This window comes from Muntiacus reevesi, chromosome 2 (assembly GCF_963930625.1).
Source record: "Muntiacus reevesi chromosome 2, mMunRee1.1, whole genome shotgun sequence".
NCBI classification, from domain to species: Eukaryota; Metazoa; Chordata; class Mammalia; order Artiodactyla; family Cervidae; genus Muntiacus; species Muntiacus reevesi.
Window position 1 is genome coordinate 26147515 of NC_089250.1, and position 18415 is coordinate 26165929.

The 18415-nt window shown below is 43.6% G+C and overlaps 1 protein-coding gene across 1 annotated transcript in view; it reads left to right on the forward strand.

The window, feature by feature from the left end:
- GAD2 (glutamate decarboxylase 2) overlaps window positions 1-18415 on the forward strand; it is a 61601-nt gene that overhangs the window by 457 nt on the left and 42729 nt on the right. The window contains exons 2-7 of the mRNA XM_065919572.1: window positions 311-370; window positions 573-722; window positions 1717-1950; window positions 6581-6671; window positions 7229-7341; window positions 12705-12820. Coding sequence (XP_065775644.1) covers window positions 311-370; window positions 573-722; window positions 1717-1950; window positions 6581-6671; window positions 7229-7341; window positions 12705-12820 — 764 coding nt within the window. The remainder of the gene's footprint in view (window positions 1-310; window positions 371-572; window positions 723-1716; window positions 1951-6580; window positions 6672-7228; window positions 7342-12704; window positions 12821-18415) is intronic.

Below are 18415 nucleotides of genomic sequence, written 5' to 3' on the forward strand. Positions count from 1 at the left end.
TGGACGGCCTCGGGTGTCGAGGAAAACTCGCCCAAGCGAGGCAGGAAGGAGACTTTGCCCTAACCGAGTGGTGCCTGAAAGGCAAGTGCAAAGGGCCACAGTGTGGGCCGCTTCTGAGGAAACAGCCAAGGGTCGGGCCGGGTCGCCAGGCTCCCGCCGCCTCTGGCACCTGCTCGCTGTGCGGGCGCCAGGAAGGCAGCCCTTCCCGAAGCCCGGCTTTATTGAGGTCGTTCACAAAGAACGAAGTTTCACACGTGTGTCTGCTATTTTCTTTCCGCCTCGCTGTCCTCCCACCTGTCTTTCCTTGCAGCCAGGGCCTGGTGTCAGGTGGCCCAGAAGTTCACCGGCGGCATCGGAAACAAACTGTGCGGTGAGTGCCTGCGCGGGCGCCCGGGGAGGGAGGCGGACATGGTCAGGCACCGCGGAGCCCGAGGAGGTCAAAGCCACCCTCTCACCTCCGCGTCCCGTCAGGGGTCGGGTGTTCTTGATTTAGGGACCAGGGATGGGGCCGGGGTCTGGGAGCCGGGTCGGCGGGCGGCTGACCGAGGTCCGCGCTCCTTGTCCTTGCCCAGCCCTGCTCTATGGAGACGCCGAGAAGCCGGCGGAGAGCGGCGGGAGCCAGCCCCCGCGGGCCACCTCCCGCAAGGCCGCCTGCGCCTGCAACCAGAAGCCTTGCAGCTGCCCCAAAGCGGAGGTCAACTATGCATTTCTACACGCAACAGGTAAGGGCGCCTCGCGGGGTCCCGGGAGCTTCTGCCCCTCGCTCTGTCCGGTCCACCGTGGCCAGGAGGGACCCGGCGCCGGGAGCCTGAGCCGGAACGTCGAGGTGGAGGGCAGGAGCAGACCTTAGGAGAATCTCCAGCAGACCTCGAGAAACTCTGGATCTGCCCCCTCGGTCGGACCCGGACCCGGGCCTCTGCGAGGCTCTGGGCTCCGGGGTTCCAGGCGGGCTCCGGGGCCGCGGCGCTCTGCGCCCAGCGCCGCCCTCGGGTCTCCGGGTGGCCGAGGCGCCCCGGCGTACCCTAGCTTCAGGTCCTATTCTCCGTGCCCCCGAGGCATCCGGTGTGATGTAGTTTCTTGTTCAAAATAGGTTAGACTTTGTATGTCTTCAGATCGCAAGAGTAATCTGTAGCTGTGATTTCAGGAGAAACACTCACCGGAAACCGCGCAGTTTTACGCTGGTGCTTGCACACCCAGTGTGCGCGCGCGCACACACACACACACACTGACTTTGAAAACAGCGGGCCTTCGTTAATAAGTCAGAGAGTCTGTGGTAGCATAGGATAATAATAAGCCAAATAATAACCAAAATCCTATGAACCATTTTGCCCGATTTACCCAAAGGCATTCCTCAGACATTCCTGGCCTGAAGTGATCGTTTAAGATGACTTATTGAGAAATACCGTTTAACGAGAACCCCTGCGAAACAGATGAATGGAGGTATATTCTCTTAATAAAAAAAAAAAAAAAAGATAAAAAAGAAGCAAATTAGTTATGAACAGAAATGCAAGAAATAATTTGGGATTAGGAAAGAAATCGTAGTTTTTTCATTCCTTCATTTTTGAAAAATACCTCCCCTTTTAAAGAAGATGCTCTATTTTTCCAGGAGATTTTTTAAACATAAAATCTCGGTTCAGAGAGAAAGTGTCAAATGAAGAACTTGCCTGGATATTTTCATTGTAAAATTAAAACATGGCATTTTGATTTCGTTCTTAGATCTGCTCCCAGCGTGTGATGGAGAAAGGCCCACGTTGGCATTTCTGCAAGAGGTTATGGACATTTTGCTTCAGTATGTGGTGAAGAGTTTTGATAGATCAACCAAAGTGATTGATTTTCATTACCCTAATGAGCTTCTTCAAGAATATAATTGGGAATTGGCAGACCAACCACAAAATTTGGAGGAAATTTTGATGCATTGCCAAACAACTCTAAAATATGCAATTAAAACAGGTATTGTCCGATCAGAAATAATAAAGCTCTTTTTTCTTTTATGATTTTTTTTCTATGAAAATGTTTCTTTTATGGAGTTATTGATAATTTCAAGTTTACAATGTTATTTTCATCATTAAAAAAGTCATGATTAGAATGATTAATGTCAAAAGCACCCTTTACTGTTATTGTTCATGGTTTGAAGTCGGAAATGTTACCTAAGTATAAATCATCAGATTTTACATTGCACTATTTGGCCATGGAAATTATCCACTGATGTAGAAGCAACCATTTGTCAGTAGAGGCCAGTAGAAGTGACTCTACTATAGAGAAAGAAAAAAAGAAAGAGAATCTAGAAATGAAAGCGTAAAAGGCATGATCCAAACAAAAGCCCAAAAACCAGGTCAGTGCTGGAAAAAATCATCCTGTGTAATGATTGAAGCAGAGAGGTAATATTTTGGCATTGTCTCAGAAGACTAAGACTTCAGATGTGAAGTCCGGCTTTTCTCTATTTTTAAAGAAATGTACACAAAAGAAAACACAATACAAACTAGCTTAACAATTCAGCCATGTTATACAAGGATGTATGTGCTTCCTAACCACTCTGTATAAAAGATAAAGAGAAAAAAAAAAAAGATAGAGGGGAATCAGATATCCTTAGGGACAATATTTTTAGTGTATTTTGTGTTAGTTTTTTTAAATAGTATTCTCCATTCTCCATCCATTTTTAGCCCCAGGTGTAACATATATGTGAGTGCATTCTAAGCTTTCATTCTAACTACATAAAGTCAGCTATTCATTTCCCCAGGTCATGATTACCCCTGCCTTTTCTGCTTTGCCTCTAATCATCCTGATATATGGTGGACATAGACTTCATTAAAGCAATAAAAATAAGAATGAATAAATTTGGAAGGGAGGGAAGACTTTGTGGATCCAAATTGATTTGTAGCCTTAGAAACATTTGCTAACAAATAAATATGTAAAATATCACAAAACATTAATTACTCTAGAAACATAATCCTTTTCTCAGCAAATTTAGAATTACGTGAATGATCAGTATCATTCTAATCAAAAACAAATTTTAAGAATGTTTGTTGTGTGACTTTTAGCCCTTTGTTTTGCTATATTTTTTTTTTCGTGAATTCTTTTTATTGACAGGATAGATATGCATAGAAGCCTTGGGAAATTGATTTCCTATACTATCATTGTCCACTTTTGTGAAACTATAGACTTAGAATTAAATACATAGGAGAAAGAATTTAACTTGGAGATTTCTATCAAACTCAGTCTATGGAGTATGATTTTTTTTAAGGCATCTTAGATTTCATTCTCAGTTATATTGACAGAGAATCCACATGACGTATATACTAGGCATTAAAGATGTTTTTTTTCCTTCCAGATTTTTGTATATCTGTAGGTGCAAGCCTGAGCAATGTTTTTAATTCATTTTTGTTTGACCTACTCTCCAACCTAACATTTAAATACATTAACAGTAATTTGCTACCTATTATTTTTATTGCTACCAAGCCAAAAAGAATCTATAAAGGTGCTTTCATATCTTCATCCTTAAAAGCTGATGGGGTCTGAAATGCAATTTAAAGAGTTAAGATAATGAGAATTGCAGGTCAATGAAAGCAATAGCTCTGTCAATGTTCCATTTAGTGTTGGGAAAAGATGGGCCAATTCAATAATTAGATTTTGCCATAGTGCTTGGGAAACTGTTGGTCAGTGTAGCTCTAATATGTTTTTTTAAAGATCAGAAAAAATATGATTAAGTTGGATTTCTGACCAAGGCATATCAATAATAATTCAGTACAACATTATTTACAACACAAATAGTCTTCTGGTCCTTCCTCCCATCCCCAATGACATTTCCAATAATTAACAGCTGCCTCTTTCCTTTTTGACTGGCAAGTTTATAGATTTCATGTATAACTTGTATTTGACAACTAGTACTATTTAAGTTCTGTGAAGTAGTTGCTGTCACTGCTAACATTAGACGTGCTAATGTTCCTTGGGATACTCCTTTATAAAAGCATGTTACTACTGAGAGTCCATAACCTAATTTCCACTTGGACTCCAGGCTTAGGGAGAAGAGGGGGGAGGTAGGAAAATTTTCATTGATTGTTAAAATTACCTCTGTAAGAAATATTGGAATAGAACATGGAAAAGTGTGGAGAATGATAAAGTTCTGAAATAATTAGGCTTTGCTGGGGTCATCAGGTTTGGCGTTAGTGGTGGCGGCTGGGGAGTGGAGGGATTCATGAACCCAGCCATGAGACAAAGGGATTGAAGCATCAGTAAATGTGCCGTCTTTGGGTTGCTGGTCTAGAGAGAACAGTCTGGACCGACTTGGGGCCCCTTCCCAATGGACTGTGGACACCAGGGTCAGAGCTGCCTGGGGCTGGCTATTCACAGAGTATGTTCACCTTTCTTGGCTCATTTGCTGATCTGTGGGGAGCGGTCCAGAAGCACAAACAGCGCCTGGTTTCAAACTCGCTGTCTCCAAGGCGGCAGCGCATGGCCCTTGGCAGGGCGCTGACTCGCAGTACAGGTCCGAGTGGGGGCAGCAACAGCAGCTGGATGCCAGGGTGACTCGGGCAGCAGGCAGGCAGGCAGGTCTCAGGGAACCCTACCTGAATTTGCCAGCAGCCTATAGTTCATGGGAAGCCAGCAACCAAGGGGACATTCTGTTCTGATCTGTCAAACTATCTCCCTGCATATTTCCACATCATTATCAACGAATGCAAATTTTGAGGCTGGAGAGATTTTGGTGAAATAGACCAAGGTTGAAATTTGATCCAAGAAGGAAGCCAAGCAATTGCAGCATGGCACTTCTTACCATAGTTTCCCAGAGGGAGTCATCAGGGTGAATTGACCTCTGATAACCTGGGGCACGACATAGGTCTTGGGATCCCACTCAGTTTTATGCAGAGGTTTTCCTGACAAAGGGTGCATAGACTTGGTGTGAGGTGAAAGATACCAGATTCATCCAGAAAATACACAGGAGTTGAGAGAGTCGATTAATGGCTAGATTTGCTGATCCTTATTAAGTTCCTCATTTCAAAGAAATGGCTTAGGGAAAGAGGAATGGAGGGGCACCGAGAGGGAGATGAAAGCTATAATTTCAGCTGTGAGCGCTAATGAAATGGGGAGTCAATGAGGCAGAGAGGGGTGGAGGGCTGCTGCAGACAGCAGCGGCAGTCACAGCCAGGAAGGCTTTTTCCCTTTCCGTGGACCTGTAGACTGATGGGAGCAGCGTCAGAGAGCCTGGGAAAGAGCAAAAAGCTCAAAGGGCACCCTGCAAGGCTATAGGGATGTAAAACAATGCCATACCGGAGAAGAAGTGAGAGCTGCCCAGTCTTTAAAATGTGCTCTTTCCCAGCTCTTCTCAGCATCTACTCATCTAGCCACATGCTGGAGGCTGATAAGAGAGCAGTCCCCGGGTCCCTGAGATAAGCTTTGTGTTGACTTTTGTCTCTGCTCTCCCCATTGCCTACCTTTATCTTGTTTTGTCCAGGCTGGCCTGAGAGCCTGTCACATCCCCAGGCTTCAGACAGGTGTCCAGTAACTGGCGGACGCCTTTTAATAAGAAGCTGTTTCCAGAATTGTTAATCTTCCAGGCTTTTGGTTGCAAAACAACATCACAGATTTATAGATAGGCTTATGTGGAGCAGGAAAGAGAAATGGAAGTCTAATGAGATCTTTACAATCACATTTTAAATAATAGCCTTAGGAGTGTTGGGGTGTCAACCCCTTTAGAGAGTTTTAGAGAAATCCAGAAGTTAATTAGATAAGCCTGATTGAGGGACTGATCAATCCGTTGACTATACCTTCATGTATCTTGTGGACAAGACAGGGATGTTGGCTGTATTTAGCTTTATTTTGAATTGCAACTACGAAGGAGCTCTGTTGCTTAGAATCAAATATTCGGATAGAAAAAAATAGACAAGAATTACATTTGTCCACTCCAGTGTTCTTGCCTGGAGAATCCCAGGGACGAAGGAGCCTGGTAGGCTGCTGTCTATGGGGTCGCACAGAGTCAGACACGAATTAGCAGCAGCAGCAGCGTACCAGCTTTAGACAGTCATTGCCTTTTGAATCCAGGGCAAATCACTCAACAGAGTGTCCTGTTTTCTCATTTTTGCCTTGTCTTCTCTGATCATCAGCCATTTGTCACTGATATTATATGGATGTTGGCATGCCTGGCAGATGTCATGGTATATGACTGATTCCCAGCACAATTTAATGGAAACGGGTTTTTTAGCAGCAGAAGTGTAAACGAGAAGTGGCCTATTTTTAAGTAGCTTGGGATTGCCCCAGCATTTGAATCTGCAAATATATTGAAAGAATGCTAGAAAATAAACTAGTGTCCACATTGCAAACCACATTTATTATCTTTCTATAGGGTATGGTTAAAGAAAGATTTTTAGCATGTGTTTTAAGAAATATCACAACACCAAGCAGTCTGTCTTGTTAAAGGAAATGCTCCTTTGCTCTGTGTGTGTGTGTGTGTGCAAGATGGGTTTCTGAATATGGATTTCGTATTACTGAAGGCTCTTTCAAGATTCTTCATCTAGAGAAATCATGTATTTCAGAGGCATTCATTTTCAATGGACTCATCCTGATTCTGGTGTTCCATCTAATTCAGGGCATCCAAGGTATTTCAATCAACTTTCTACCGGACTGGATATGGTTGGATTAGCAGCAGACTGGCTGACATCAACAGCAAACACTAACATGTAAGGAGCTAAATATGTTTTTGTGTAATCCAGGATAATTATTAATGACATTTCATAATCTTTATTCTACCTCTTATGTCAAAAAAAAAAAACAACTCTTTCTTTTAAGTGGCCCCTACGATAGTGACACAAACTTCAGAAGAGTATGGATATTCACTCTTCCTTAAAAGAAAATAGTCCTGACCTCTTTTTCATGCAATCAAAGTTATGCATCATGTTTTAAACACAAAAAGGACACTTTGGGGGCATACTGGATGTATTATTACATATAATATGAGAGAGAAATGGTACTAGATGTTGTCTTTTAGATAGTGTTATAATGTTACCCTGCAATGTATTTATTCACTATGATAAATGACCCTTGTGCATGAAGCCTATTACTGAAACTCTTGACTTATCAATGTAGGAAACAGAGCAAACCCTTTTGTCCGCTTAACGCTGTAACTGTCACATTTGTGAAAGTAGGGTTTGAAGAAGGAAATTGTCCTGTAGATATTGTAATGATGAATCATTCCTTTGAGTGGCAGACATCAAATGTGGCCATTACTATGTTTCAGGTTCACCTATGAAATTGCTCCAGTATTCGTGCTCTTGGAATACGTCACGCTAAAGAAAATGAGAGAAATCATTGGCTGGCCCGGGGGCTCTGGCGATGGGATATTTTCTCCTGGTATATGATATTTTAATCTTTCTTCATATTTTTCTTCTGATTTGTCATGCCTTATTTTGAACATCAGTTCAGTTCAGTCACTCAGTCGTGTCTGACTCTTTGCGACCCCATGGACTGCAGCAAGCCAGGCTTCCCTGTCCATCACTAACTCCCGGAGTTTGCTCAAAATCATTCATCATCAAAATCAATCATCAATGTCCATTGAGTCGGTGATGCCATCCAGCCATCTCATGCTCTGTCGTCCCCTTCTCCTCCTGCCTTCAATCTTTCCCAGCATCAGGGTCTTTTCCAATGAGTCGGCTCTAAGTATCAGGTGACCAAAGTACTGGAGCTTCAGTTTCAGCATCAGTCCTTCCAATGAATATTCAGGATTGATTTCCTTTAGGATGGACTGCTTTGATCTCCTTGCAGTCCAAAGGACTCTCAAGAGTCTTCTCCAACACCAGAGCTCAAAAACATCCATTCTTCGGTGCTCAGCTTTCACTTTATTATGTACATAGGAATGATTAAGTATCTAGCCTGTGTCCCCAACCTTTTGGCACCAGGGACCAGTTTTGTGGAGGACAATTTTTCCATGCACCCTTCTTGGGGGATGGTTTGGGGATGATTCAAGCACATTACATTTATTGTGCACTTTATTTCTATTATTATTATGTCAGCTCCACCTCAGATCATCAGGCATTAGATCCTGGAGATTGGGATTAAGTACATGTGACCACTGACCATGCATCCAAGTCAACTACTCCATGCTTGGATATTAATTTTTTGTGTTTAGAGGATAATCAGCAACGATATTAACCCAGTACTTCTACTGTGATCCTATATACATGATGTATGGATTGTGTGGAACAAAGGAATAAAGATTCCTAATAAGCAAATTAGGGAATAAAGGATTGTACTTTCCCAAGTGTCAGTGAAAGGAGAAGGGTGCCCTCACTGAATAAAGCATTCTCTGATTGAGAGCAAATAACAGGTACAGTTTACTTAACAGAGCCTTTGTACACTGTCCCTTTCAAGGAACAAGCAGGGAAGCTGATGCACACAATTTTCAAGTAGGACAGAAAGTGCCTGGAAGACAGTTTCTTAGCGCTAAAAGAAAAGGGTGATGATTTCTTTCAGAGGTTTCCCACTCTTTTTTTTTGTTTTTCTTTATGATGTCATTTAGTCCTTCCTACTTGGCCTTTTATCACCAGCCGTTGCATTCTAAGCTCCATTATGTATACTTCTTCCAGCCTCGAAAGTCAGCCTGGGACAGAAAGTCCTGCTTTGGGTTCCCAGGTCTGTGTGTGTGACCTTGGTTTGATGCAGAGAAGAACTAGAAGCTAGGAAGGCAGTGGGAATTGAGAGAGCCACTGACCTGTGAGAAAGAAACCTGGCGCACAGACTGTCACCTCCTCTGCAGCAGGAGAGGGGGGTTATGGGCGTCGCTGGCCCTGGAGCTTGGTACCCAGAGACTGGCCCCGCTGGGGAGGCCAGAGCCACACCGGCCATCGTGTCAGGCAGAGCAAAGGCGAAGTCGTGATTCCTCTTTAGCAAATCTGCAAAGGCAGGGGGATCACAAAGGAGAGAGAAAATGAAATGAAAGGACAGAAAAGACATGATGAGGAGTAACAGTGGCCTCAAGGCCAAGTCTTAAATTCAGCAACTTTATCTACAAGCTCAGATCAGCTATTTCATTTTCTGTTTTAAAAGAGATAGCATATGTTTTCAGGTGCTGAAGGAAAATGTGTTAGTTAAATGAAAGGGAAAATTTGCCTTAAAAAAAAATCATTGTACACCAGCTGTGATGCAAATTTTAGGCTAGTTTCATTTTGAAGGGAACTGAGTATTTAGTGTTCCCTTGGAAAACCATCCCTGATTGAGGTAAGTTTTTTATCATTAATTGGAACTGATGTTTTAAGGTGTTTTTCATGAGGAACTAGGTAAAGTTCAGAGATGAACGTTGTTTCTACCTTTATTCTGCCTCCTCTTGTAAGAGTGGCTGTGGGACTGAGCTGTCCCCAGGGAGCCAGGAGCTCCTTGGGCTTTCTGTTCGTGGTTCCCAGTAGTCGGAAGAGAACAGCTGCTCCTGTGACCTGGAAAAGTTGACTAAGTGGAATTGAACCAGGCCTAACCTACCTGGCTGGTCTTGGAACACACCTGTCCCAGAAAATATACACCCAGAGAAAGACTCCTCTTTGGCGGTTCTGCTAAGCCAGGTATGGACTAAGGGCTGCCACCCCCATCAATGATGGGGAATGATCAGGTAGAGAAGATTTAAGCTCAATCCTGAGGCTCCTTCCTTGGATCCTGAAGATCCATGTGCTCTGAGTTCCCACGATGGAAGCTATAGATGCCAGACTACAGTGTAAGGTGTACAGTGTACAGTGAAAGGGATTCTCCAGGCAAGAATACTGGAGTGGGTTGCCATTTCCTTCTCCAGGGGATCTTCCCGACCCAGGGATTGAACCTCAGTCTCCCACATTGCAGGCAGATGCTTTAACCTCTGAGCCACCTGGGAAGCTACAGTGTAAGGTAGATGTTGCAAAATCAGGAGGGGACTAAAGAAAAGGTCATTAGCAACCTGTTTCTGCTCTGCTTTCTACAATGCATTACAGAGAGGAAATGGATCATAGCTTCCTCAGTTGCTAACAGATGCCTTTCTGGGTAACATCCAGCCTTGTTCCTGGGAGAAAGGGTCTATGATTTAAGCGGTGAACACAGGGAAAATCATACATCTATGTGCCTGAGATCTGACAGTCCCATTGCTTGGGACTAGACATGGAGAGTTAGGTCCATGGCTTGCATACTCAGCTCAGCCAAGTTTCTCTATACTTTCATCTATAACATTCAGTGGTGTCATGCTTCATGGAAAGTTCTTTGAGACGGACCAAAAAAAAAAATGTGCAGCCTAATGGTTTAGAGTCATGTTTTATTCGGTGGAAATTTTTAGGACTTAAGCCTAGGAGGCAGCATCTCAAGTAACCCTCCTCTGAGGAGTTGAGGGGAGGAGCCAGGATATACAAAAGTTTTGCAATGAAGGGCTGGTAGTCTGAATGTCCAAAGATTATTGTTAATTAAAGGAAGCCAGCTATTCCAAATTAAGGAATTTAGTGCTTTTCTTTTCTTTTATTTTATTAAAAAAATTTTTTTTTTAATTTGTTGGAGGCTAATTACTTCACAACATTTCAGTGGGTTTTGTCATACATTGACTTGAATCAGCCATAGAGTTACACGTGTTCCCCATCCCGATCCCCCCTCCCACCTCTCTAGTGCTTTTCTATGAATGGGAAGATACAAGAGTTTGGACTCACTGAAATCATTCCTTTCATATGCATCTCAGCCATCTGGAGCCAGTATCCTGGGTTTTCACATCCTGACCTTCCTTGGGGCAGATCACAGATCACAGATCACAGGTATTCTTCTCCTTCCTGAGTGCCCTTGGGGCTCACTGGCTCATATTGGAGGGCTGCAGTCCGCTGATGATTGTGATATCCTCATTTATGGACATGGCAGGAAATACTCCATTTCTCAGAGGCTTCTAGAAGAAATCTGTTTATGGGATGTCACCTTCACCTGGGAGTCAGAAGGAACTGGAGAATGCCACTGCTCAGCATGTCCTGAAGGGACGAGGGGGAGAAGGGAAAGATTGGAGTAACAGATATGTTCCTGTCTAATAGGATTCTCAGAATGTTTGGGACTTGTTTTTGCATCCTTTCTTGGAAGACTTCTGGGAAATAAGAGCATGTAGGGCTTATGCATCTGTCCCCTTGCCTGTGTTACACAGTGCAGTCTGCTCTGTCCAGAGACCCAGAAGCCTTGTTATCCCTCTTGGGGCTGCCAAACCTTTAAATGGAGAATGACTGAGCTGTGAGAAGAAGAGTGGGAGGCTGCTCTCTGGATCATTGTCCTGGGAGGTGCACTTTTTGTGTCCATCTTTCCTTTTTCTTCCTCCCTCCTTTCTCCCCAGCCTTTCTGAAAATAATTCTCAATGGGGGGTTATTTTGTCCCCAGGGGACATTTGGCAGTGTCCGGAGATGTTTTTGGTTGTCACAGTTTATTTGGGAGTGGGGAGCATGTAGTGCTCATGACATCTGATGGGTAGAGAGTAGGGATGCCCAGGAAAGTCCCATCACATGGAACTGTCCAGTCCAAAAGCTGGTCCCATGCCCGGCAGCATCCTATCCAGTCAGCCTTTTAGACAAGGTGTCAGCTCAGAGCCGGCCTGACCTGGATTCTATTTATCCTATGTCTCTAGGGTCCAGAAGCAGTAGGAATTGCCCTAGTTCTGACTGATGATACAGCCAGGCTCTGGGTGACGCCTGCTCTGTGCCAGGTTGCCTGCTTGTGTCAGACCCCAGGGCTCACTAGGCAGAGATCATCACCCTACCTGAGCCATCCAACTTGGTACAGAGAACCCTCCTGCTCCACAGCCACCAGAAGGGAAAGGAACTGAGAGAACTCACATGATAGCAGAGCCCAGCCATGTCCCCCTTTGGGTTGGGGAGGGAGATCATTGTGTTTTCACTCCTCATCATGTTCTCACAGCTCCCACATCAGCATATTCATTTGCTTTCACAACTTTCTGTCTTCTATCTGGTTAACAAAAATCCTAAACTATCCAACAATCCTGAGGAGAAGCTCACTTTTCTTTGCTTGTCAAATGAAACTCTACTTATAAGACACAAATTCTATGGTATGAAATCCTTGACAGTCTTAGGATGGCACATGAAAACTAGTTCAACATGAATTTAACATTCCCCTTGTATGTCTTCCTAATTATGAAATTGTAACCATTAAAATTATATTGCAATGATGTCATTAAGAAGGAAGAGCCATCTGAGGGGAATTAACAGATGAGTATGATGAGATAGGCTTGGATGTTTATCATTCTATAAGGATTGTTAACAGTCCACGATATTAATAGCAACTGATCTTTTTCAGCTCAGATAGGAGGGGCTGCATGAGCTGAAATGAAATGTCCTCTCCATGAGGACATATGTAGGATTTTCACAGATCTAATGCAGAATGACCTATTCTCAAACCGAGAAGGAAGTCAACTTTTTAAGTTCTTAAAAGCCTTTTCAAACGGCTCCTAGTAAGAGCAGAGTCCACTGCAGTGTGCGCCCGGCCCCGCCACCCCCAAGCCCCCAGAGACGGACGTGGGCGTGGAGGGCTGGAATCCATCCTAGGGTTGGGTGGAATACTCCTTTGGACCCTCTCGGCTAATGCCTTTGAGTCTGAGGATTCAATTCAAAGCACAACCAGTAAGACGGTTTTCTCCTGTGTCCAAGGAGGACTCTAGGTCAGTGGAATTAACGTTGCTTGCTTGTGACATAATGTTAACGACAAGAAAAGGTAACTGTTGTTGCTCTGCCCTCTAGGTGGCGCTATATCCAACATGTACGCCATGCTGATCGCGCGCTTTAAGATGTTCCCGGAAGTCAAGGAGAAAGGGATGGCTGCCGTCCCCAGGCTCATTGCCTTCACGTCTGAGCATGTAGGTGTTCAACGTCCTTTCCAAGTTTAAGGTTATATTCCGTAAAACCTGGGTTGAAGGAGTGGTATTTGGAAATACTTTACCCCACGTTTTCTCTTTCCAGAAGATGCTTCTTGGGAGAGGATGAGGGGGAGAGATCAGGTGGGTGGTGCAGTGCAGGGAGCTCCTTTCTCTTTGAAATTCAGGAAGATGCTCAGTGAAAGCAGCTTGCTTTCAACCCTCAGTCCTATACTCCCTACTTTGCAATAAGGTTATGTGTTGGGGGAACAGGAGGAGGAGAGAGTAACTGTGAACTCATATGGATCATCAATGCTGTGCAGTAGTGAACTCAAAACTGTGAAGTATCCCGTTGATACAGGCTTTCTGTTAGAAAATTCTGATCAGATGTTCTGCCCTCTTGGTTCCTTGGAAGCCAGTGAATACAATTCACAACCACTCCGCTAAAAATGGAATTCAAGGAAGCTAATGATTTATTTTAACACATTATCCTTAGTATCTCACTTTGAGTCATGTTTTAACATGTTGTTGAATGCCCTTCCTCGATTTATAGGCATCAAATTTAGCAGAGAAGAGGACAGCCTGAAACCACCTGATGTTTTCTTATTGCTGCTGGAACAAGTTACCACAAATTTTGTGGCTTAAAACCACATGAATTCAGTATCTTACAGTTCTGGAGGCAGAAATCTGCAGTGGGTCAGGCAGGGCTGTGTTCCTTCTGAAGACTGTAGGAGAGAATACATTTCCTTGTCTTTACAATTTCTAGAGGCTGCCTGCCTGCCTTGGGTCATGGCCACTTCTTCCATCTTCAAAAACGGCAACAGCAGATCTTCAAATCCCTGCCCCCAACCCCAACCTTTGCTTCTATCACCCCGTCTCCTTCTCTTGACTGACTCTCCTGTTTCCCTCTTTCTCTTGTGATTATACTTTAATAACACAGGATAATCTTTCCTCTCAAGATCCTTCATTTAATCATGTTTTCAAAGTCCCCGTTGCCATGTAAGGTAAAAAATTCACAGATGTAAGGGATTAGGATATGGTCGTCTTTGTGGAGGAGCCCAGTACTCAGTCCACAAAGCCTGGTTCCCCACCACGACATAGCTCTCATTTCTCAGCTTCCCCAAGGGTAAAAAACCAGAATGCAATTTGTCTTCCAGTGACTATTTCCCTAAAGTGAATTTGGATCCCTCAGTAGTTACACGTTACTGTATTCTTGGACTTGAAACACCAGGCGATCTTACATTGGTGTCTTACTCTTTGGGTTTCCTTGCTGTTTCCACATCTGAAATGAGGTTGACCTATCAGCGTGCTCCTTGTGCTCTCTGGTTTCTGCACAAGTTTCTTGCACTCAGGTTAGATGTGAGTTCATTTAACGCTGTTGCTAAGAAAGTTACTCATGTGATTTGAGGATAATTTAATATACCTTAGTTCCTTGGTATTGCCAACTTGGGGTCTCTCTCTTCTCCATTTTCCTAGGAAAGAAAGGTGATTTAGAAAGAAATGATTCTACAACAACCATTCAATTCTCTGCCTCCTTCTGGTATTTCTATCTGTGCCCATAATTATGGACCAAGATTTGAAAATTATGAAGCTAAAATACCAATTGTATTTAAATCAGTAATTATTTTGACAGATAAGCTATTCTTCTAATGTGCAAGACCTTACATCTGATTGTTATTGACCATTTACTACTTTCAATAGACACGTGTTCATTTAATTCAAGAGCAACCTTGTGGGACAGGCAGAACAGGGGTTGTTCTTAGCATTTTTTTTTTTTTTTTTTAATGAAGAGGGTGTAGTTAGCTAGAGTGATAGAGCCAGGATTAAATAAATTTCCTGACTCCCAGAACAGTGAGGGTCCTACCCCAACCACCAGTGTAGGAACTAGATTAAAAAAATATGATGACAGAGTTTTCTAAACCACAGCTCATCGACTGTTTTAACATTTTATACCTTCCCAAGTCAGATTTCCACCAAGAGCTTTTTTTCTTAACATGAGGTGATGCTAAACTGTTTCTTCTCCATCCCTCCCTAGCCTAAAATATCTTTCATGATACCCATAGGTTGGGCTGGAAGGGATTTTTAGAGCTTTATTTAAAGAACGCCAGTGTCTCCTGGAGCACTTGATCCAAGCTGTTCTGGACATTTGTTGTTCTTCAGTTGCTAAGTTGTGTCTGACTCTTTGTGACCCCATGAACTGCAGCATGCCAGGCTTCCCTGTCCTTTACTGTTTCCCAGAGTTTGTTCAAATTCATGCTCAGATGGTAAAGAGTCTGCCTGCAAGGCAGGAGACCTGGGTTCGATCCCTCAGTTGGGAAGATCCCCTGGAGAAGGGAATGGCTACCCACTCCATTATTCTTGCCTGGAGAATTCCACGGATAGAGGAGCCTGGCAAGAGTCGGACCCAACTGAGAGAATAACACTTTGACATTCTGGACATATGAGCCCTTAAAAGTGAGTCCTGCCCTTGAAGCTTCAAGTTAAGGGGTAGCATAACCTTCACGTATAGCTGCCTCTGGGCTCCAGGCCTCTAGGCCATTCCATCCCATTCATCCTTTTGTACTGCTCCTTCCAACTTCAGGCCATGCTGGATCTTTCCTTAGTCTTAATGAATTTTGCAATCACTGTCTCCACCAGCCCCAGAAATAGACCTTCACAGGCTGAAGAAAGAAAATTACCAAATCAGGTCTCAGCATATCAGTTCCACAAGCTAGTTTCCAACTCTGCATGGAGCTTTCTTTTCTGAATCCCTTGACCTGCAGGGAGACAGGAGTGGGGTGGGGTGGGGTGCTGTGTGGGTCAGGTGGGGAGAGGAGTGGCCAGTGGCTGAGGCATGAACTGCCTCCATTATTGTCTCTTGTTATACTCCTAGAGAATTCCCAAGTCACAGGACTTTGGGAGAATGGAATGAAAGCCTTAAAAAACACTTTCATCAATGCCTGGGATGTAGGGAGCTCTACATAAATATTAGGTAACTTGAAAAACACCACCACCTCCTTCTTTTCTGGATGAAGAAGTCAAGCCCCAGAGATGCAAGATTTTTGCCCAAGCTTTCACACCCAGGCAATGGCAGCATCGGCTCTGGAGCCTCAGTTTTCTAACAATTCCAGCACTGCTCTTTCAGCTCCTAGGCTGACTGACCAGAGAGCCACACTAGCTGACTGTTCTACATTCAGTGGAAGCAGCTTTCCTCAAATCCTGTTTTCTTCATATTGATTATTCTGACGTTAATATAATTTCCTGATCTATCGAACTGAGCTGGTTACTGTCCTTTCTTCTATTATGAGCAGGAAGTTGATAACTGGACATGGTTAGTGCCATACAGATGAAAATGGTGTTGAGAAACTGCCATCCTCCAGCATCCAGCGAGAAACTTCACATGTTCAGAAGGCAGAGGGTCATCTGTTGTTTTCTAGCAAAAACAACCCATCTAGCAAAAAGCTACCCATCACTTCTCTGGCCACAAACGCAGACTAGAACTTTCCCTAACTGATGAGGAGGGCAGGCTGGTTTTGTTTGTTTAAAACAAACTGGGTGCTTGAAAATTGCCTAAGATTAATGCAGACAAAGAGTATGGCGATGAAGAACAGAAGACTATAAATCACTAAGTTGAAACGAGATAGTGTTAAGTTAGGGTTTAGGAGTGCCAAGATTATTTTCCTCTGAAATATAGGTTCACACAATTGGAAATGATCTCAAAGATCATGTGGTTCAGTATTCATCCTGTGCTGGAATCTCATCAAACTCAGTGACAGAAGAGCCCAGAAAAAATTAATCTGATGAAATTTAGGTCCTTTCTTGAAAGCAGGTTTAGAGGGAAGCTAAGATCGCAGCTTGGTAATTCATCTCTCTCTCTCTCTAAATCTTTTGAAAGCCCCAACCACGAGCTTAATTCCAAATTCCTCTTATTTCCTCATGTGACACAAACTCTTCCAGAAATAGCTTCAATGAAGCAGCATAATCACATCTAGGAAAAATGTTCCTTATAATCACAGCAGACACTGGGATCTTTCAGATAAATCACCATAACTCACTCACTCCACTTGTCACATGCCAGGTCCAGGGTGGGTCTGTGTCTCCTGGAATCATCACCAGTGTTCTGCTGAGACCCCTCATGACCTCAGCCCACTTCCATGATTCTCCTAATTGCTTTAGAAAGATGATTTTCAGATAGCAATACTTTTTGAGAGGGTTTCAATGACAATCAGTTCAGTTCCATTCATTTCAGTCGCTCAGTCGTGTCTGACGCTTTGTGACCCCATGAACTGCATGCAGCATGGCAGGCCTCCCTGTCCATTACCAACTCCTGGAACCTACCCAAACTCATGTCCATCGATTCGGTGATGCCATCCAACCATCTCATCCTCTGTCGTCCCCTTCTCTTCCTGCCCTCAATCTTTCCCAGCATCAGGGTCTTTTCCAATGAGTCAGCTCTTCGTATCAGGTGGCCAAAGTATTGGAGTTTCAGCTTCAACATCAGTCCTTCCAATGAACACCCAGGACTGATCTCCTTTAGGATGGATTGGTTGGATCTCCTTGCAGTCCAAGGGACTCTCAAGAGTCTTCTCCAGCACACAGTTCAAAAGCATCAGTTCTTTGGTGCTCAGCTTTCTTTACAGTCCAACTCTCATATCCATACATGACTACTGGAAAAACCATAGCTTTGACTAGACGGACCTTTGTTGACAAAGTAATGTCTCTGCTTTTTAATATGCTGTCTAGGTTGGTCATAACTTTCCTTCCAAGGAGTAAGCGTCTTTTAATTTCATGACTGCAATCACCATCTGCAGTGATTTTGGAGCCCGGAAAAATAAAGTCTGACACTGTTTCCACTGTTTCCCCATCTATTTGCCATGAAGTGATGGGACCGGATGCCATGATATTAGTTTTCTGAATGTTGACCTTTAAGCCAACTTTTTCACTCTCCTCTTTCACTTTCATCAAGAGGCTCTTTAGTTCCTCTTCACTTTCTGCCATAAGGGTGGTGTCCTCTGCATATCAGAGGTTATTGATATTTCTCCCGGCAATCTTGATTTCAGCTTGTGCTTCCTCCAGCCCAGGGTTTCTCATGATGTACTCTGCATGTAAGTTAAATAAGCAGTGTGGCAATATACAGCCTTGATGTACTCCTTTTCCTATTTGGAACCAGTGTGTTGTTCCATGTCCAGTTCTAACTGTTGCTTCCTGACCTGCATACAGGTCTCTCAAGAGGCAGGTCAGGTGGTCTGGTATTCCCATCTCCTTCAGAATTTTCCACAGTTTATTGTGATCCACACAGTCAAAGGCTTTGGCATAGTCAATAAAGCAGAAATAGATGTTTTTCTGGAACTCTCTTGCTTTTTTGATGATCCAGTGGATGTTGGCAATTTGATCTCTGGTTCCTCTACCTTTTCTAAAACCAACTTGAATATCTGGAAGTTCTCAGTTCACCTGTTGCTGAAGCCTGCCTTGGAGAATTTTAAGCATCACTTTACTAGCATGTGAGATGAGTGCAATTGTGCGGTAGTTTGAGCATTCGTTGGGATTGCCTTTCTTTGGGATTGGAATGAAAACTGACCTTTTCCAGTCCTGTGGCCACTGCTGAGTTTTCCAAATTTG